The sequence below is a fragment of the Equus caballus genome, chromosome 7, assembly GCF_041296265.1.
Source record: "Equus caballus isolate H_3958 breed thoroughbred chromosome 7, TB-T2T, whole genome shotgun sequence".
NCBI lineage: Eukaryota > Metazoa > Chordata > Mammalia > Perissodactyla > Equidae > Equus > Equus caballus.
The window spans coordinates 71,407,858-71,429,056 of record NC_091690.1 but is presented as its reverse complement, the minus strand read 5'-3'; the positions used below and the strand labels follow the sequence as shown (position 1 = coordinate 71,429,056).

Here is a 21,199-nt window from a genome sequence, read left to right as displayed (position 1 = left end):
TTTTGTCCTGAGGGATTTTCAAAGAGTTTCAGATGGACTGCTTACTAAATAGAGGTTCTACACGGCTAGAAAAATGCTCTTTTCAAGAAATGACTTAAGGAAGAGGTGGATGGGGCCCATCTGAATGGGCAAAGGTCATGGCAGCTGGGCCCCGTGGAGCGTCGTACACCTGGTGCCCAAGAAAACCCAGCTCACAGGAAACCCTCAACAAATGTTGTTTAAGAAATGAATTAGTGAATGAAAGGGCTAAACTGAACTATTTCCCCATAACAGACTAGTCGGCAGGGATTTTTATTTTCTTTTATTTTGGCATCTAATTTACCCAAACTGCATCTCCCTGAAAGTTGCTGCAATTCTGAGAGGCTGGTCCCTCTGCTGCTTAGACCCACGTGAGCTGGTTGTGTGAGGTTTGCTGGGCAATCACAGAACTTCAGAGCCAGAAGCGTCCTTAAAAGAACGCAATGTAGTCCAATCCCCATTTCCCCCTCTTTTTTGAATAAAAAAGCCCAGAGAAGGGAGTGACTTGCTCAAGGTCACACGGGGAGTTGGTGGCAGAGCTGCCCTAGAAGCCAGACTCCCGCCTCCCTGCCCGGGGCTCCTCAGGGTCTGCCACAGGAGAGGCGCTGAAACGTCCATGTCTGGAGGCCGCGGAGGTCTGGCAGCCACCCAGATCATTCTGGGTATTGTTGTCCATGTTTCCCTCACCGGCCTGGGGGGTTCCCTGGGACTGGAGATCGGCTCTGACTCCTCTCCTATAAAACCAGCATGTCGATCCAGTCCAGCACCTTCCTTCTTGGTGTGTCCACAGGCAGAGATTGGAACATGGCTGTGCTGACAACCTCAAGGCTTTCTCTCCAGCATTCCTGCAGAAGCAGACAACGCTTGACTCTATGAGAGCTTCTGGCCCTGCTCCCTTCTTGTTGCCAATGGGAAGGGGGAGGCCCAGAGAAGGACCGTGACCTGGCCAAAGTCACACGTTAGCAAACCAGCAGCAGAGCCAGCCAGCCCCGAATGCTACACATTGGGGCAGAAAAATTTTAGCCCATCTCCCTTCTCTTAGAGCCCCTCTCATGGTGGGGTGAGAGACCCTAACTGCTTGACCCCCTAACCCTGCTGTCCCAGAACCTTGTCCCTCCTTGGGTAATGACCGGCTCCTGGCACTTCCTTTGTAGCCTTCCCACCCACGACCTCTGCAGGACAGCCCAGCTCACCTGCAGCCCAGGCCACTCCAGCTGCTCCCTCCTCTCCATGGAACTGCGCTACCTCAATGGGGAGGACCCGGTTGGGGCTGAGCTTGGTCCCATTAAACCCCCAGATCCTGCCTGTTCGTAGCCTGCAGGGGCCCTGCTCCCTAAGGTCCCCTGCTACTGGGGCCCTGAGTAATGCTTTTCTGGGAACTCCCAAGTGGCTGATTAGCAGCTCCCACTGGTCTTTGCTCATATTAGAACGACAGGATTAATAGTCCTCACTGGGGCGCAGAACGCTGCGGTCTATGGAGGCTTTCCCACTCGCTGAGCAACAAGTGGTATCCCCACGCGACAGATGAGGAAACTGAGGCTCAAAGGTGTAAGGGACTGCCCGAGTCACACAGAGAACCAAGGACAAGGCAGGATCTGAGGTCTCAGATTTGCTAATCCAGTCTAACCTCTGAGACAACTGACCCCACTAACGAGAAAAAGGTTGTGAAAATTCTCTCTGTAGATTAAAGTGCTGTGCTGTTGCCCAGGGGATGGGGAAGTGGCGGGAGCTTTGAGTGTTTTGAGGGTAGAGGATCAAGGATGACAGAGCAGAGAGCCACTCAGTTCCCCAAATCTTCACACTCTCTCTCGCGCTTGCTCTCTCCTGCTCGCTCTGGCTCTTTCTTAGATGTCTTATAACTCAAAGTCCAGCCTCCTCCAGGGAGCCTCCTGTGACTTCGTCTTCCTCCAGCCTCCAGTGCTCTTGCTTTGGATTAACCAGGCCTGGCTGCCTAGGCTGCCCATTTTAAAGATTAGGAGAACTGAGGCTCATCTTTCATTCCACATTGAATGAAGCTGCCTTTGCACTGGGTGCCTGATCCCAGTGAATTGACACAGCCTAGTGGGGGCAGCCAGTGAAAAAACTGACCAACAGTCATATCCAGTGATCTGTGCTCCTGTAGAGTTGAAGGCCTCAGAGGAGGGGACAAAGCAGGCTTGCATCGCAGAAGACATCTTTCAGCTGGATTGTGAATTATAAGCAGATGAGGAGAGCTCTCCAGGCCAATAAGGCAGGGACAAAGTCAGGAAAGGGTGAAAAAGCAGGCGGTGTGTTAGAGAGGCAGATAGAAGTGTGCAGTATAGAGGGAGAGACCAGGAATCTCAAAAAATCAGGCAAAAGAGGTCGGCAGGGACCAGAGCGAGAAAGGTCTTGAACTCTAGGCCAAGGAGTAAGAACTCAGCACAAGGACACTGGAAAGCAAGGGCCGGCCTTCAGGCAGGGGACTAACAGTCAGCTGCATGTTTTGGAAAGATCACACCCGCCACCACGTGGAGAACCGATTCCAGTGGGAGAGGCTAGAGGCAGGGCGGCCAGCCAGAGAGCTGGATGGCAAGAAGAGGACTGGGGAGAAGTAACAATGATACTGATGATGGAAGCCGCTGCCCTTTACTGAGCACTTACTTGTGCCAGTGACAGTGCCCAGGTGGTCACACACTTCATTTCAGTTCATCTGAGCAGAGGTTTTACTACCCTTGCTTTATAAATGAGGAAGCTCAGAGAGGTTAAGTAACTAAGCCTCCTTCAGTCCCTCCTCTCGGCCATCAGTGAGTTGCTGTTAGAATCCCATCCTTCTCCAAGGCCCACATCTTTTAACTATCAAGGATTAGAGAAATCTTCAAGAGGCAGAATAGTCAGAAGATGATGCTCAGCATTCCGGCTCAGGTGATAAGGCAGATGGCAGTGATGTTGACTGAGCTGGAGAACATGGTGGTGGGTGGTGGGCAGGGTAGGTAGGAAGAAGGTTTTGGAGGAAGACAACGAGTTTAGTTTGGGACATGTTGCATTTGAGGAGCCCGTGGGACATCCAAGTGGGGGTGTCCACAGAGTTTTGAGGGTTTAAGTCTGGAGCTCAGGAGAGACAGAGCTGAACTGCAGATAAAGACTGGGAGGTCTCTGCTGTGTGGGGTTAGGGAGAGGGTGTAGAGTGGGAGAGACAGAACCTTGAAGGAAACCAGCATGACAGTGAGGCAGAATACAAAGAGTCTGCAAAAGATGCTGAGAAAAAATCCCAGACGAGTGAAGCAAAGGCGGGAGAGTATAATATCACAGAGGAGCTCCAAAGGGCACGTGTGGCCAGCAGCAGTAAAAGCCGCTGATGAGACCAGAAGGATGAGAGGTGAAGGTGTCCAGCAGATCGAGGAAGGAAGAGGTCACTGGTGACCTCAGGGTGAACAGTCCAGCAGAAGAGAGGGCGTGGAAGGTTGTGGGCTGGGTAAGTGGAGAGAGAGTGGACAACATTTTCGAGATGTTTGCTGTGAAGAGAAGTGGATGGCTGGAGGGCGAGGAGGGGTCAGGGAGGATTTTGTTGTATTTTTAAGCTAGAGATATTTGAGCAGATTCCCCACCATTTGTTGGTGGGAATTAGCCAGGAGAGAGGGAGAGGCGGAAGGAATGGGAGAGGAAGGGATGGTCAACAGAGGAGGAGAAGAGGAGCCTCTGAGCCCAGGGTCTGGACTCCTGGTGAGTCAGGTGGGAGAGAAGGAGGTGAAAAGAAAAAAGAGAGAGAGAGAGCGGATAGAGGCAAGACTGCAGATTTATGGTGCAGGTAGTGGGACAAGTTGCATGTAAGACAAGTGTGGTGGGAGAATTTTCGGAAGACGTTGAGGTTGGGGAGAGTTTGTTCTCTACCGAATGCGACTGGGAGGCTGCATGGTGGATCCGTGCTCAGATCTTGGTGCTGGACCAGTTTGGATTCAAGCCTGGCTTTTAGCTCTGAGACTCTGTTTCCTCTTCTGCAGAACGGGGTTCGTTCATTGAGTAAGTACCTCTCGAGTGCAAGCTCTGTGCTAGTGTGCTGCACATAGAGAAGAGGTAAGGGTGCGAGCAGGTGTCGTTAGCATCTCCCCCTAGACTGCACAAGCCCTGCGCCTCTCTCCTGGGACAGGGGCAGGGAGGCCATAACGTTCACATTCCAGGTCTCTGCCTTCTCTCCTTAGAAAGTGGGGGGCGGGGAGGTGTCCAGAAACGTCTCCAGGAGGGGCCCGCGTATCTCAGGCACATGTTTGAGCTCAGAACATAAGCCGGCCCAAGGCAGTTCCCCGCAGAGCAGGGCCAGCCGCCCTGCGCCCTCCGCTCTGGAAAGTCGGCAGTGGCGTCTCTCTGTCTCACCCCCCTGCTCCTCACCCTCACGGTGCGAGGCTCTGACAGACGCGAGACTGGAAAGGGAAGGTGCCAAGGAAGAAAGGGAAGTTATAAATACGTCCAAGGAGAGCCTAGGCTGCCTTCCTGGCCAGGGCAGGAGGCCCATGGAGCTCTGGGGAGCAGAGTCCAGACTCAGGGCCCACTTTGGGGACCTCCAGCATGTTCATCACCATCACCATCCTTCCCGCCACCAGGAGGCAGTACGACATCAGCTTTGGAGACCAAATGCACTTGGGTTCAAATTCCAGCTCCTCCACTTACCGCTCCACGTGGGCAAGTGACTTCCCTTCCCTCTGCCTCTGTCTCCCTTTGTGAAGGGGGCTAGCAGCACCAGCAATATTGGCTGGAGTGCATGTTTAGTGAGAAACTAGGTGAGAGGAATTTGCAAACTGTGAAGTGCTGTGAAAAACTTTTCTATTGCCATCATCACCATAGTCACAGAAAGCCACCCCCTGGATATCTTCCCCTCTGAGGTTTCTCACCCTGGAAGACTGGAGGCAGAGGAACTGGCTGATGGAAAGTTCCCTGAGGGTATGCCCAGCCTGGTCAGTGCTCACTGACCGAGCTCATCTAGGGAACTAGGATATGATCCTGACCACATCCATTTTCTCCTGGAGGGGTCAGGAAACACTTGGGATGGAGGGTTGGAGGTGGTCCTTGATGGATGACCGCTAATGCTGTGACAAAGGGAGGGAGGGCAATTGACCATGGGGAATCACACATACGAAGGCTTCAAGACATGAGCGTGAGGAGGAAGGGAGGCTGGTAAGGCAGGTTGTAGGTATGTGATGAGGAGCATCAAACGTTAGGCTAAGAAATAAACTGGGCTCTGAGGAGCAGGGTTAGCTTCCATACGGTTAGGGCTTAGAAAGACGACTCTGGTAGAATGTGGAGGATGGATTAGAACAGGGAAACTGGAGTCACAGCAGAGTAAGGAGATTTTCCGAAGGTCCAGGAGAAATGAGGAGTGGGCTCTGAATTAAGGGGGAGGGGGAGGGGGAGACAGAGGAATGTGAAGGACAGAAGAGGTGCCACACCGGCTACAGGGATGGAGAGGGAGGGAGGAAGGGTCAGGGAGGGGCCTGACTCCATTGAGAGCGGAGGCGCAGAGCAGGGACCTGGGAGGGGCAGGTTTCCAGGCCCATGAGGAGCTCCTTGCTGAGCCAGATTCGCCTGAGGGACCCCCAGGAAGAGGTGAACATCAAGAGGGCGTCTGGACTGGAGCAGAATCTAGGAGTCACCAGCTGGGGTTCAAGCCCTTCCTGATGTGGGAGGGAAACCTGAGATTTGAGGAGGAAAGTGACACACTCAAGGTCACTTGGACAGTCATTAGGAGAACAGGCCTGGAACCCAGCCAAAGGGGCTTAGCTCAGTTCTTGACAGATGACTGAGTCCTTGAACTCGCCCTTGGAGGCAGTCATGTGACATGGTTCAGGATGTGAGTTCTGGGGCCAGACTGTCTAGGTTAAATCCCGGTGCTGCCTCTTCCCAGCTGTGTAACCTTGGTTAGGTCTCCTAATCTCTTTGTGCCTCAGCTTCCTCATCTGTAAACAGGAGGTTACAGTGGGTAGCTGGGAACATGAACTGAGTCAACGCAAGTAAAGGACTTAGAACAGTGCTTGGCATGTAATGAATGCTGCTCATAATTGTCACGTCCACTTTATAGTTCAGGAAACTGAGGCTTAGAAAAACGAAGTAACTGCCCAAGCCCGCACAGCTGGATGTTAGCAGGCTCAGGCACAGGGGACTCCAAAGACGGGGTTGGTTTGCTGAACCTTCCCCTGTGGCTATTTCTGGAAGATGGTTGATGTTTTGTAACTAAAGAGACAGGAGTGCCCCTCCTGAGGACCCTTAGGAGGAGGTGCTGTGGCCCTCCAGGCTCCCTGTGTGGGCCCAGCTCTGGTTCTGACAGCACCATGCAGCCCGTCTGCTGGAGAGCTCCACCCTGCCCTCACCGGACCCAGGCCAGATCCCTCCGCTGCCCCAGGAAGATACATCTGCGTCCCACCCAGAGGACAGAAAAAGGACAGACATTTAAATAAGGACGGCACCACTTGGTTGGTGACAGAATTTTAGACTTGAGTGTCGGGAACAGTTGGAGGGAGGGAGTCTAGGAAAAGTGTGTGTGGAGTGGAGGGAGTAGGTGTGTTTGGGGTGGAATGTGAGAAGGAGAGAACCAAGCAAAATGCAAACCGACGTCGCTCTGAATAAACAGCAGTGATGAAAACCAGGGAACCTGTTCCAGCCCTTCCCGGGACAGCTGGAACAGAGGCAAGCGGGGCGTCCTACTCTGGCCCAGACTGGCCCTGACGCCAGACAGAATTCCCCTTGCCTGTGCACTTCCCACAGGAGCATCTCTGGAGGGCCAGCCTGGCCGGGAAGCCGCTGGCCGAGCTCACTCTGCTCCCTGCCCTCCCGTCTCCAGGCTCATAACCCGTCAGGAGAGGAAGTGACTCATCTTCCTAGATGCAGCTCAGGCGAGCTTCCCCAGCAACTGTCACAAACTCTGCCCAAGTCACAGACATGAATCTGGGCCATAACGGGCCCGTGGGTTTCTGCAGATAACCCACACGGTGTGGCTGCTTTTACTTTCCAGAGCAGTTTCCTCAAGAGAAGAAAAGCATAGTAAGATTTGTTGAGTGCTTATGACCCACCTACCAGGCACCGTGCAGAGCAAGTGCATTTCTCAGCTCCATCCTACAGCTGAGAAAACAGAGGCGGAAAGAATTAAGTAACACATGGGCACGGAGTTTCAGTTTCAGAAGATGAAAAAGTTCTGGAGAGGGATGGTGGCGATGGTTGCACAACAATGTGAATGTGCTTTAATGCCACTGAACTGTACGCTTAAAATTGTAAATTTTGTCTTGTAGGTATTTTACCACAATAAAAAGAAAAACCAACCCACAAACAAAGAATTCAGTAACACAGCTTCCCAAGTGAAGAAGCCAGGAGTCACAGCCGTGCAGTCCTGCCCCAAAGCCTTGCTCTTGACCTCCCACTATTTCGTCTCACTTGCAAGTGGAGATACTGATCTGGCAGAAGACAGAGAGACAGGGGCACTCCACGTCAGGCTGAGAAAAGTGGGTTGGTCCTGAGCATGCTCAGGGGGCAGGGTTTAAGCAAGGAGGGGCATGGTCAGATTTAACGCTTGGGAAGTTCTCTCCGGCTTACAAGAAGGTGGGCTGCAGGGTGAGGCTGGAGGTGGGAAGGAGCGGCCCAGACAAGAACTGCTGGTGGCCTAGACCGGGGCAGTGACTGCACCCATGGGATCCTTCTGGCCGGTCTATTTCAACCTCCTCTGACAGTGGTCCTTCCAGCCCCCTTTCCCTGACTGCTGTCTTGGAGGACAAGCAGGTGGCCCAGACCTCCTCTCTGGTCCCCAGGGGGCAGTGTTGCAAAGCCTTCAGAGAGTTGAGGCCCAGGTCCCAACTACCTGCCGCTGAGGGGGCGGATGCTCGCTCCCCTCTGTGTCCTCTCCCAGCCTTCACCGCACCCCCTCCCCCACATCCTCTCTCCCAGGAGCCAAATTATTAATAACTGTAATCTCTCATGCCCCACACTTGACGCTTTACAAAGGCAGTGGTACATCCATTAGCTCACATGGTCCTTCCCCAAAGACAGGGGCACCGCAGAATGAGATCCTTCCTCTTACCCCCCAACATCATTTTACAGTAAGGAAACCAAGGGTCAGGCAGGAAATGGGACCAGTGTGTTGGTGGCAGAGCCAGGCTGGGGACCGTGGGCCAGCCAGTGCTCAGCCTGGACCTCGTGAGAGGGCACAGTCCTGCGGCACTCACGGACAGCAGCTGCTAACGACAGCACCTGCCTGCCGAGCCCCGATTTTGCCCTTGAGCTCCCTCCCACCTCAGGGGGCCCTCCCACTGATTTACTCCCACAGCGTTGTCAGTCAGGTCAGACGGAACTGGTACGCACCTAATTTAGTTCCTCCTCATCCTCTGCCTCCAGAATTATGAGAGTCATTGTCATTGCCATCATCACCATATCAATAATGGCTCGTGTGTGCTCAGCTGTCTGAATTTAGCAAGCAATAATCCATCCATCAGCTCATCTGAGCCTCATGATAGCCCTGGAAAGGTATTTCACAGACAAGGGCACTGAGGATCAGAGAGGGCAAGTGACTCGCCTCAGGTCACCCAGCTAGGCCTCAGGGAAGTTTACAGTCTCCCGGGAGAGAGAACTACGCATATACCGACTTGAAGACAAGGAGAGGTGATCCAGTTTAGCGCAGCCCCACCAGGAGGATTCCTGTCACCTCAATTTTACAGATGAGGAAACAGTCTCAGAGATTTTCTTACTGGGTCAGGATTGAACTGTCTGACCCCCAAGCTCATGCTCTTTCTAGGGCACAGGGCTGCCACTGTCAGGGGGCGATGCAGAGTTTCTGGCAGAGTAGTTTTCTCTCCGGACTGGAGGTTGAGGCTGGTGGGAGGTGGAGGCAGCTGGACTCAGAGGAAGGCTGCTGTTGGGCAAAAAGGCTTCCCGAGGATGAGGCTCCAGGTGGAGTTTAAGCTGTAGAGAAAGTGCAGCACGGACCATGCGAGGCTGGGTGGGCTGGGGGAGACAGGGGCTGTGCTGAGGCCAAGTGAGTGGGGCTGAGAAGCCAGGCGCACTCCCAGCTGCCTGCAGACCTGTGCTTCTCCTCAGCTGGTGGGGAAATTTGCTGTATTTTGGCCCAGGAGCCACGCCAACAAAGAAAGGGAAAGTCCTGAACCCTTGGCAAGATGAAGTCTGTTTCTCATCTACCAACGAGAGAAACTACAGCCCAGGGAGAGACAGTGACTTCCCTCTGGTCATGACACAGCAGAGCCTGCCCCTCTCCCAGCTCAGTCTCCTAATCTGGAAAAGGGAAGGGTTGAATTAAATGAGCCCCAAGTTCCTTCCCGCTCTGACCTTCTGAGGATCAGGCGTCCATCTTTGCCATCCTTGGCTCAGATCCCAGCCCTTGCTGTATACTCGACACATAGCCCTGGGCAAGTCACGTGGCCTCTCTGAATGTCTGCATCAGTGTCAGTGTCATGGGGGAAATAAGTATGACACGTCTTCCTTGGGCAGATTAAATGGGCCCCGCATGGGAGCATGTCTGCACAGCTTGGGGTCTGGCCCCCAGGCAGCATCTGGGGATGGAGACGGCTGCGGCTCTGCCCGAGGCCCTTGCTTGACTGCCTGGCCTAGCGCTCATTTATAGATATCCGCTCCCCAGCTGCCAGGCCAAAGGGAAGTGGGAGCAAAGGTGCTGAGGTGGCGGTTTGGAGCCTCGCTCAGGAACGAGCCTCTGTGCCACTCTTCCCCTTCGCGCCCCTGCCCCCTCTCCTGGGCATCCTCACAGCGGTCCTCCCGACAGTCCTGAAGGGGTGCGGGTTGACGTCACAATCTCCATTTAACAGATGAGAAGACTGAGACTCAGGGAGGAGAAAACACTTGCTCGAGGTCCCAGAGCAAGGTCACAACAGAACTGGCACCAGAACTGAGGTCGATAGTCTGGAGCCCAGGACTTCCCTTGTACCCAAACTCAGAGAGTTCTATAAAATGAAGTCTCCAATTTTGCCTGGTTTGCAAAAAGGCATTTCCCTACGTGGGTTGACATAAAGAGGGGGAGGAGGGCTTGGCTTCTGCAAACAGCCCCAGGTTCTACGAACAGCGCCAGGCTCGGCATGAGACTCAGGACTGTGTGAACAACTTGCAGCCTGGAAGCTACAGAGCGCTGCAAACCGTGCCAGGCTTGCCGACAGCATGGGACTCTCCAAAAGAAGTCAGGTTTCGCACACTGCGGGAATCCACAGATGGGGATGCGATCCACACACATTGTGGGACTGTGTAAAATGCACAGGGCCCAGCAAACACCACGCTGGCAAGTGGCAAGGATGCTTGCAGACTGGGTTGGTCGAACCTCCAGCCTGGGCCACCTGGACCTCACGGCAGGATTAGCCCAAGCATTAGCCTAAGTCCCAGGGCTCCCAGGTACCTGGCCCCTGCTCCAATTCCACAGCTGAGTTCCGGAATATTCTTGGACCAGGTTCTGTCAGCCTAGGGAGGCTGAGGTGATAAATGAGGACCACTCCTGCCTGAGGTTCCTGTTTGTTCCATGCCCTGTGGGGTGTTGTGCATTGTTGCACACAAAGATTGATGAGATGAACTTAGCCAGCAAGCTGGTCCTAGCACGTACCCAGACCAATCTAGGTGTAGAACTTCTTCAGCCTCTGAGGCCAAGATGGAGGCAACTGAGCTTCCAGAAGGTCTAAAGGGACCTTCCCTGTCTCAGCCGTGCACCTGCACTCTGGAAGTTTGCAGCTCTGCCAACCTCTGTGAGGATGTGCCGTGCTGACTTCAGTCTGAAGGATTTAGAGAGACTCCATTTGATTTTCTCAAGCAGGATCAGGGGCTGGTCTTTCCATCAACCCAAGCCAACCATTGACCTTCCCCAGGGCGGTGTCCACGCATTCACACATCTGATTTCTCAAAGACTCATTCGCCCAAAAGCATCTATTGAGTGCCTACCCTGTGCCAGCCTGGCCCGCGATTGTTTCAGATACTACCCGCTTCCTACTAACACCCTCACACAGCCATGAGAGCCAAGTGGGGCTGATGCGTATTTCTCTAGCACAGCACCCCAAAAGTGGGACCTCAAACCCACACCCCCGTTGCATGCGAAGACCCTAGTCCTGGATCTGGGTCAGGTTCACTTCTGTGTCTTGGATTTGGGGAAATCCAGAGGTCTTCCTCAGAAAATACAGCCTGGTTGGAGGAAAAAACCTGATTCTAGTATCAGAGGTTCAAAGTTCATCATGGTCCCACCTACGACGAGCTGGGTGAGCTCTGGGCAGTTTCCAAGAATCAACGCTTTATCTGTGAAATGGCATAAATAACTCACCTAGGGGCCAGCAGGAGGGCCTCAGGTGGGAAAGCGCTGGGGCAGCTGGGCTTTCTCTCCTGCTGCCCTGTTTGGAGCCCCGCCTCAGCCGCTCCCTTCTCGGAACCCCAGGCCTTCAGGCTTGGCTTCTGTCTCGCTCACTGAACTCATACAGCAGCCCCGCAGGTGAGGAATGTTGTCCTTCTTTGTAGATGAGGGAACTGACTTTCAGAGAGGTGCAGGGACCTGCCTCAGGTCACTCGGCCAGTGATTGACAGGGCTGAGATGGGATCTAGGTCTGTCTGGCTCCAAGGCCTCCATCCTCAGTCCTCAGTCCAGAAAACTGCGAATTTCATGTTTGCTCTTCTGCACTCCCCTCCCCATCACCGAGATGGAGTCTCCCCAAGGAGGGCTGGCCTTTGTGATTCCCAGTAGTCAGAGTCCCTCTTTGCTCTGGATCCTTGGAGCTCAAAGAGGAGACGAGGTTCAGTGAGAGAAGATGAGAGCTCAAGAGGGACAGTGGTTCAGTGAAGGATGGCAGTGGGGGAACAGGGACTCTCCATGGGGCTCATGGAAGGTGACAAAAGTTCTGTGAGGGGACAAGAGCTTAGTGGAAGAGGAGCTCAGATCAAGAATGGGAACACAGTGAGGAGACTGGAGAATCAGGACTGAATGATCCCAGGGCTTGAGGAGACCCAAGACATTCCCTCTGCTCCGGCCTCTCCACTGCCAACAGAGCAGGAGAAAATATCCCAGTCAAGAGGCTGGAAGGAACTGGCTGAGCGGGGGAGACAGCAGCCTCCTCCCATCAGTGGGGCTGGATCTAAACAAACCCAGCCTCCTATTCAACTCTGCCCCAGCTGCCCCCGCCAGAGATCAGAGGGATTCACAGAGAGGGAAGGAACAAGTGACTGAGGGAGACAGGCGCTTGGAGAGTGGGGTCAAGTTGAACAGGACTTCCTAACCCAAACCTGGGAGAGGTGGCTGCTATCCAGCGTGGCCCAAGAGGCACCAGCCTAGCGCGTGGAGTCCCCAGGTTCGCACAGCCCTGCGCTGTGGCTCGCGGCTGCTGTCTCCAGGAGCGCCCGATAAGGTCTCACTCCATTTCTCCTGCTCAGCTCCTGTCTTGAAACTGCAATAGGGGCTGGAACTCACTGCACGCAGTGGTCATGGGACCCAGGATAGGTAAGTGTGGATGAAGTAAGGGAGGGGTGTTGGGAGGGAGTCTGGGGACCATGTTCCCAGCGTAGAGGGAGAGGCTTCAGAGCCAAAATGGGTGTCTTGGGTGGAGAAGGGGGTCCCCCAGTGTCCTACACAGAGTCAGGAATATGGCCGGACCCAGTGAAGGTACATTGCATGAATGAGTGAATGACCTGAGGGGCAGGAAGGGACGCTGTTTACTCAGCTGGAGGCAAGGAACCCAGCCTAACCTCTCCGATGAGACAGAGAGGGTGATGGAAAGGGAGGCTCCCGAGCCCCTCACCACCCCTGTTCCCCCTCTCTGAAGACAGCAGATAGAGACAGACAAAGTAGAGAAAAACAGAGAGAGAGAGAAGAATAGTCAGAGACAGAGCAAGTCCGGAGACGTGCAGAGTCAGACAAAGGCCTGGATGGAAGGAGGAAACAGTGAGAAGACGAGGACCAACAGGTGTCTGCAGGAGCGTGCTGGAGAAGGGAAGGAGAGCAGCCCAGAGAGAGGGCTGCAGGAGAGACCGGGAGCGCTAAAGAGAAGCAGAGACAGTGCGAGAGAGAACCAGGCAGAGACAGAGAAGGAGAAAGACAGACAGACAGACCTGCAGACGGAGAAACAGGAACATCAGCACAGAAGAGAAGTGGAGTCAGAGAGAGACCTGCAGAGACCTCTGTGCATGCATTGGCCGTGGGGTGGAGAGGAGGCCAGAGGGGAAATGTCTTAAAGTCTTGAGGAGCCAGGCCTGGAGCCTGGCCAAAGCACCATGTGGAGAGGGCGGTGGTTCTGGGAGCGGAGCGCCCAGCTGAGCATTTCTTGGGCAGGCGGAGGGAGGTAGAAGAAACAAAGGGTGTTTAGACAGAGTGGCCTTCTGGGCTGGACACCCTGCGGCCATCACCTCTGGCCTTCCTCCAGCTGCCTGTCCTCCGCTGCCTGTGTTAGACTCACACCCACTCAGACAGGGCCAGACTTGCACCCCTGCGCGTGGCAGTCAGGGCTTCATGGGCGGAGCAGGCAGACACAGCTGTGTTGCAGCCACAACTTGGGGATGGTGACATGGCAGGAAAGGTGGGGTGGATGCTTCCTCTGGGGGCCTAGCAGGAGAGATGACAATGAGGTCAGATTTGGGTGGGTTGATTTGGAGATTCACCACTGACAAACCAAATTCCGGATCCACCTTGGCTTGCTACAGGATGGGAGGGTTGATGATCCTATGGGTATGGAAGAAACTAGACTTTGGCTGTACTGCATCTGCCCCCTGTCTCCTGTCCCCAAGACTGTTATTCTGACCTCTGCAGAGCTCAGCTCTGCAATATTCTCTAGCTGCCCCCTTACTCCCATACACACAGCAGGAGGCTGACCCCAGTGTCTGCCCACCAGCCACCAGAAGCCACCTCTGGTCTGGCTTCCTGAGCCCTGCCCTGAGCGGTGGCCAGGTTTCCCCTGTTCTCCCTTTCTGGTGTGAGGGCACTCTGAGGAATGTGGGAACTCAGTCAGGCAGGATACAGAGCCCGGAGCCTGGGAAGAGTCCTGGGCTCAGCTCCCACCCCCAGAGAGAGGGGCCAGCTGTCCCAGCCCGGGGGCAGTCTGATCTGGCACCCAGCGGGGCCCCACCGTCAACTCACCACGTGCCCTTGGGCAACAGGCAGAGCTTCCTTGTCTGTGGGGGAGGGGCTGGAGAAAATGGTTTCCCAAGGCCCTTCTCATCCCCTTTGGTGATTCCGAGCAGCTGCTCTCCCACCTCAGCACCTTTGCTCAGCTTTAACTCCACCAGGAAAGCACCTGCCCACATCCCCTTCTGGGGAAATTTGCCCTGTTTTCCAACTCTTCCGAACACCAGCTCCTCCAGGAAGCCTTCCAGAGGGATTCTCCAAACTGAAAGTCACCTCTCCCCCATATGCTATTTGACCCCTATTTGTGGCTCATCCTTCCTTGTTCCTGGTGTTGCCTCTATTGTTCTCTCCGGCCTTTCTGGGTTCAAATGTGAGCCCATCCAGGTGGGGCGAGGGAAAGAACCAACAGTGCTAGGTTCAAATTTCGGCTCTGCATCACTGGCTTTAGGAGAATGCAGTGACAAGCTCTAACACTTTATAAAAGGTGAGGAAACATGCTCAGAGGGCAAGTGACTCAGCGAGGTCACCGAGCAAACAAGCAGGAGAGTAGGGGCCAGAATCCAGATCTGCCTGATGCCGAAGCTCTTTCCTCTTTGTGCCATTGCCCTCGGGGCTTCCCCTTTCCTTCCGCAGACCTCACACTGGTGAGGGGCCACCTGCCTTGGGTGCTTCTCCACTGGCTCCAGGCAAAGCAAGCTGTTCTCTGGGTGTTACAACTGGGGAGTGGGTAGGGGGAGGCTGAGTTATTTTCTCCCAGCTGGGCCTTGCCGGCTGGGCCAGAACACAGGCAGCTGTGAACCAGTTGGTGAGCTTGCCTAGACCCCACAGTTGGGTGCCAGGCATCCACTCCCCAGTCCACTTCTGTCCCTTCCTGGGTCTCCCTTTCTCCATCTGTGCAGTAGATGGACAGGTTGGCCAAGGCAGTCACTTGGTCCCTTTCAGTGCTGAGAAGCCCTGTCTTCTGTCTCTAGAGGGAGCCGTGGAGCAGAGGCCTCTCTGTAGGGGTAGGGCCGGGTCTCCTCATCAGTGTTACGGGGCCTTGGCTATCTCCAGCTGCCAGCCTGGGCCTCAGCCACACCCTGGGGGTGCGGAAGAAGTAAACTTGGTCCCTGCCACCCCTCAGGGGCTGCAGCCCAGAGCCCGAAGCACTAATGCTTGAAAGGATGGAGAGAGAACAATGCCCGCCTCACCAGCCTGGGAGCTCCCTGGGAGCAGGGCTTGATTTGATCCATTCCTGAGGCCCCAGAACTCACACAGGCTGGGCAGAGGTGGCGCACTGAGTGCATAAGTCCTCCTTCCTCTCCAAGCCTCCCATGACATTCCTTCCCTCCCTCCAGCTGTTTTGGAAGCCTCTAATCTAGGACTGGAGACTCCTGATATGGCGTGAGGAGATGGGGCCCTTAGGGAGTAAACGTGAGCACAGAGCAGATGAGCTGGGACTAGTGGCTGGGGGAGGTACACGGCCTTGGCCAATGCCTCCTATCTCTGAGCCTGAGGTTCCACATTTAGGCCTAAGGACACTGGCCTGCATCCCTTATGGGCTCAGGGCTCACCCTCCCCCCAGGTTCTCATCATTTTTTAGGGTCATCTTGGGTCTAGATGGGGTAACTGGGGCCAGAACCAGGAACAGAAAGTCCCAGCACAGGGTCCCTGACCCAGCCTGGAAACCACCAGAAAGTGCTTGGCCTCCTCCTCCCCCCTACACACATCTCCCTCAAGAAGCAGCGCCTGGGAGGCCTGCAACAGCTGGCCCTCAAGCATGCGACTGTCTTCCCAAGAGACCACCCAAGGGTCCTGCCAGGAGGAATTTCCCAAAGATGACAGCCAAGCCCAAGACCGGAGACCCCCCCCCCCCCCCCCCCCCGCCTTCTCTTCTCCCTCATTCCGTTTAGCTCAGTTCAACAATCGTGTTTCTAAGCTGGGTCAGGCCCTGAAAGATGAGAAGTGGTTTGCTGGAAGGATGGACGCTCCAGGCGGAGAGAACAACATGTGCACAGGCTGAGGGTGGAAAAGAACAGGATGAATTTGGGGAATGGCGAGCATCTACTGGGGCCAGAGAATAACGTTTAGTAGGGGTGGGCGTGACCTCCTTGAGGTGTCTAGCAGGGGTGGCAGGAGGCCTGCTGGGGTGGAGTGCTGCAGGGTGGGGCCAAGTGCTCCCGTTCCCAGAGTGGCCTGGAGGGGCTTCTGGAGGAGGAAGAGTCAAATGTAGGCAGGGGGGTCTCCGGTCTTGGGCTTGGCTGTCATCTTTGGGAAATTCCTCCTGGCAGGACCCTTGGGTGGTCTCTTGGGAAGACAGTCGCATGCTCCCAGGCGCTGCTTCTTGAGGGAGATGTGATTAACCATTGTGGAGGACTGAAGTGTACTGGGCAGGGCATTTCCTCTAATCCTGCCAAAAACGCTGTGAGACGGCCCTCTTCTCCCACTTCCAGAGAAGGAAGCTGAGGCTCAGAGAGGCTAAACAAGCTGGCCAAGGTCACACAGCTACAATATGGCAAAACAAACATTTGAATCCAAACTCCTCTGGCCTAGAGGGTTTCAAGCAGGGACCTGACATGGTCCATCCAACACAGGACCAGGCAGCCTCTGCCCCGGGGCATTCGTGCCCGAATCGGGCAGATAAGAGGGGGACATAAATGATGCAGGAGAGTAACCAGCCCTGTGGCCCAGGGAAAGGGCTGAGGGAACTGACCTAGTAGGGGGTTACGGAGGGATAGACAGTGGGCATGGGCCACAGGAGCTGGGCAGGGAGACCAGCAGGCTGAGGGAACCCTGGGCAATCCAGGAGGTAGGAGGTGCTCAAGGCAGAGTTGGCCATGCCGAGGCTGGCCTCCTCCCACCGCAGCACCTCCAGAGAGAGGTGCGTGCCATCACCATGAGGGGCGCCTTGCCCAATATCTGCTGCTGGGAATATTGCCCTTCCCAGGCTCGGGCTGTGGGTGTGTTAGTGCCTGAGTCTGGTGGGTTTTCCAGAAACATCTTGACTCCTTTGTGACACTGCCCCCACCCCGCCCACCGTGGCACCTGAACACGGTTCCAGGGTGAGTTCCCCTTTCGCTCTGTTCTACTCAGCTGGTGCTCACGGTGGGGCTTCTCACTCCCGCTGGGCAAGTCTGCCCACTTGTGGCTTCTGTTACCTTCTCTCCACACATGTCTCCCAGATGCCCACAGGCCGGGCTCCACCCCACAGCCTCTCGTGGGCTCTCCTGGAGCCCACAGCCTCCTAGGAATCTCCCCTTGGCTGCCCCGCTGCCACCCCAAACTCACCACATCGAAGGCTGACCTCACCACACCATACGATCCTGGCCCTCGATGGTGGGACACCTAGACAGAAAACTGGGCCTCTCCCAACTCCCTTCCCCTGCCTCCAGGACCCCCGGCCTCCTGCACTCCCCACAGCTGGTTTTTCACTAAGCCCTGTTGATCCCCGCTCCCTACAGTGGTATATCTGCTCATTCCTCTCCATCCCTACTCCCCACTGGGCCCCATTATCACTCTCTCCCCTGGACCCCACTCCTGCCTTCTCCCTGGTCTCTGTCTGCAGCCTGACTTCTCCACTCTCCCCTCATAGGCATGGAGGTCTTCTCAGAAGGCCAGATTGGACCTTACCACTGGGCTCAGACAGAGCCCAGCTCTTCAGCCTGGCATTCAAGGCTCCTAGCCCCTCCAACCACTGAAGCCTCACCCTCGACCTTGACCCCAGCACTCCAGCCTTTCTAGACTGTTTGCTCCCTGAGCGTTCTCTGCTCTTTCATACTTTTGCCCTTCTCTCTGATGTTCCTTCCTCTAGGAAGCCTTCCAGAACCTTCTGATCTAGACTAGGGCCTCTCCACTGTGTTTCTATAGTCTTGAAACTTCTTGTATCACAGAGTGAGCACATGTTATTGTGAATCTGTGTTAGATGTTTGCCCCACCGCACACACACACACACACACACACACACACACTCACATACACAGTCACACACAAATGGGAGCTCCCTGAGAGCAGGGACTGGGGCTAATTGCCTCTGGGGCCCCAGCAGCCTGCCTCGAAGAGCTGTCAGTGTGTGGAACTAATCTTTGTTCTCATTCCCAAACCAGCAGAGACCAGCTCTGACCCGCTGTGGTGACCCTGGGCAAGTCACAGCCTCTCTGGCCCTGTTTCCTCACGCCTCAAAGGGTTAACCAGCCCTGGCTTCCTGTCCAGTGGGCTCCCCAGGCCCAGTGTTGCTGTGGGATTGCAGACAGGGAAGCCTACAGGCAGGTGAGGAGGGTCCATGAAGTGGGCCAGGCACGCTCCCCCAAAGAGCCTTCAACATGGCAAATGGCCACGTGCAGGCCAGCGTCCCGGACCAGCTGAGTGTTACCGTATGGTAACGCAGGCCTAGTGTTGCTGGATCTGCTAATCTGTCAAGAAAAACAAAAATCTGGAGTTTTATGTGATAGTTCCCAATTTTTAAATAGTAGCAGCTAACTTAAAAACTCTCTGGGAGCCAGCATTGTGCAGGCCCCCAAAAATGTCTAGGAGTCAGATGTGCCCCCACGCAGGACTACCATGCAGTGCACAACTCCAGGGGGCGCCATTCACCTCATGGTGCACAGCCCATGCAGCTGCGCATGGTGTCTTGGGCCAGGGCCTCTCAGCCATAACCTCTACCTCATATTCCATCTCTGCCTTATGCTCTGTCCTTTGATGGCCTCGGCAAGGTGTGTGTGGTAGCAGGTGTGAGGGGAAGGCCTTCCCTTCTCTTGCACAGGGAAATTATTAGGAGAAAAAAAAAAAAACCCAAGGCCTTGGAATGTACAGGCCTTTTTGGCCTGTGGTGGGTGAGGAGGGTGGGGGGGGGGGGTGGGACAAGAGAGCAGAGGGAGGCATCCAGAGGGATCTGAGCCACTTCAGGGATCAGGAGGAAGGGAGAGAGCAATGCTGGGGCTGAGTCTCCCACAGGAGGGAAAACAAGTTATTCTGAGGCCTGGTGGTCAGACCTCAAATAGACTCCCTCCCTGGCGAGGTGGGATGGAAAGCTGACGAAACTGACTCTTGTGAGGCATCTTGTGGTGGACAAAGGACATCGTCCTGTGTGATTCATGCAAGCTTGAGAAGAGAGTCTTATTATTCCTCTTTTGCAGAGGCTCAGGTCCAATTGCTGGCCCAAGGCCACACCAGGTCTAAGTGGTCCTACATCTTGTTCTCTCTGCCGAGGGACAGGCCGGAACATTCTGAAGAGAAAGTGTCGTTGCCTTGCCCCTCCTTGGGCCAGGTACTCCTCTTCTGCCCTCAGGACGCGAGAACTCTCCCAGGCCCTCTCGGGCGTTTCTCAGCACATCCCTCCTGAAAGTTCAAATCTGGGCCTTGGTTATGAGTCCTGAACTCTCGCCACACTCATGTCCTCTGGACTGGGGGCCACATGTCCTTCTCGCCGCATTTCTCTTTCCAGCCTTGCCTGCCCCGACTTGGCACTCTCTGAGGCCATCAGAAGAGGGTGTTGACTGAACAATGAACTGACTGACTGACTGGTTAGCTAAAGAATCAGCTGGTGGAATGCTAGACTGTCCCCATATAACCACCTTTGACAATTCACAGGCGGCCAGGCCAGAATAAGAAATGGCTACGTGGGGATTATTTTTCATTTGTTCTAAGGCCATCAATGCAGCCGCCATCTTGTGGCTGCTGTTGGGGGCTCAGGAGTCAGACAGATCTGGGTTCCAGCCCATGCTTTGCCATTTACCAGCTCCTGGACCCTAGATAAGTCACCTCTCCTCTCTGTGCCTCAGTTTCCTCATCTGTCAGAGTCACAGCACCTACCTCAAAAGGTTGCTAGGAGGACCAGTGAGTGTGCCCAGCCCAGCACGTAGTGTTGTTGGGTCTATAGTAGCCCCTAGGACAAACTCCTCCATCTGGGCCACTTCCTGTAGTGGGGGAGGGTGACCCAGAGCTGGGTGTCCCAGCCCCCTGACCTCCCCAGCCCTCTGGGGTTGAGCTTTCTCCAGATTCTCAGGTTCTAGGTGTGGCAATGCTCCTTCCTGTCACAAAGTAAGTATGGAGGCAGGCGGGGTGTTTGTGGAAGGACAGACAGCTGACAGAAAGACTGGCAGGCTGATGGGGAAGGAAACACCGTTCATTGCACTCGGGCTACGCATTGTGTCGTGCTGCCTCCCCACACATTACTGACACAGCCTGTTGATAAGACGAAGTGTATTGTCTACCACGAGACGGGACAACACCTCTTCTCAAAGCTCTGGCAGTGTCTCAGAGCAGGGAGAAAAGGTCAATATTTGTTGAGAATTGAGAGTGTGTTTTGAGGCCGGCCGTTCAGTGAGGAGAGGGGGTGGGTGAGAGAGGCTGGACTAGGATTGGGTGAGAATCATGACCCCACAGTCCAGATTTGTTGGTGGAAACAGCAAGGGGGAGGATTTGGGGGTGCAGAGAGTCAAAGAATCGAGGGCGCACCCTCTGTCGATGGTTCCCCCTGAAGAGTCGATCCATCTTTCAGGAAGTTCCCATAAGAACAATCAAGCCATTGGCTTGGGCTGGTTAGTCTGGGAAGAGTAAAAAGAAAAAAGCCTAACGAAGACAGTGGAATTGCAGAGTCAAGCGAATGTAGACGGTAAGGTGTGGTTTGGGGCTTTTAGCGTCCGGGCCGCCCGTGGGGTGGAGGTTCTGGTCCTCTGCGCTGGAAAGCAGGGATTTCCGTCCTGCCATTGCCGATGAGGACACAGCAGGCTACTGGTCTAAGGCCAAGCAGAGGACTGCAGCTGGGGGTGCTCAGACTGGGGCAAGTGCCGCCAAAGCTAGTGAGTGTGCACGGAGGGAAGGGATCCAGGCCCTCAGGTCTGTGGTTGGCTGAGGCTTGGATGACAGGGCGAGAGATAACCCAGAGTCGGAAGGATGGTGCTGTCAGAGGGAGAAGTGACCTTGGAGGAGCCAGGTGTGCGTGGAAGGGGCTGGGTTCAGCTGGGCCTTGTAGCCTCGGAGGTACTTGAAGGTTCTTCAGGAAAGGGGAGGGCAGTGGTCCTCAGTGGGGCCAACTGGGAGCCAGGCCTGGGCCAGGCACCCTACATGCCTTTCTTCCTTGAGGTAGCTGCTGTATCCTCACCTTACAGATGAGGAAACAGGCTCAGAAAGACGGAGGGGCATGTCTAGGCTCACACAGCAGATGTAGGGAGC

The 21,199-nt window shown here is 55.0% G+C and overlaps 1 protein-coding gene across 5 annotated transcripts in view; it reads left to right on the top strand.

The window, feature by feature from the left end:
* The first annotated feature begins 11,736 nt into the window (after positions 1-11,736).
* Positions 11,737-21,199, top strand: part of SLCO2B1 (solute carrier organic anion transporter family member 2B1) — a 50,176-nt gene continuing 40,713 nt past the window's right edge. Inside the window, exon 1 of one of the 5 annotated variants that reach the window (XM_070272006.1) lies at positions 11,737-12,433. In XM_070272006.1, the coding sequence (XP_070128107.1) occupies positions 12,418-12,433 (16 nt within the window). In that variant the 5' untranslated portion in view covers positions 11,737-12,417. Of the gene's footprint in view, positions 12,434-18,132; positions 18,296-20,325; positions 20,640-21,199 lie in introns of those variants that run through there. The other 4 variants (NM_001081789.3, XM_070272009.1, XM_070272008.1 and 1 more) reach the window with 4 other exon arrangements.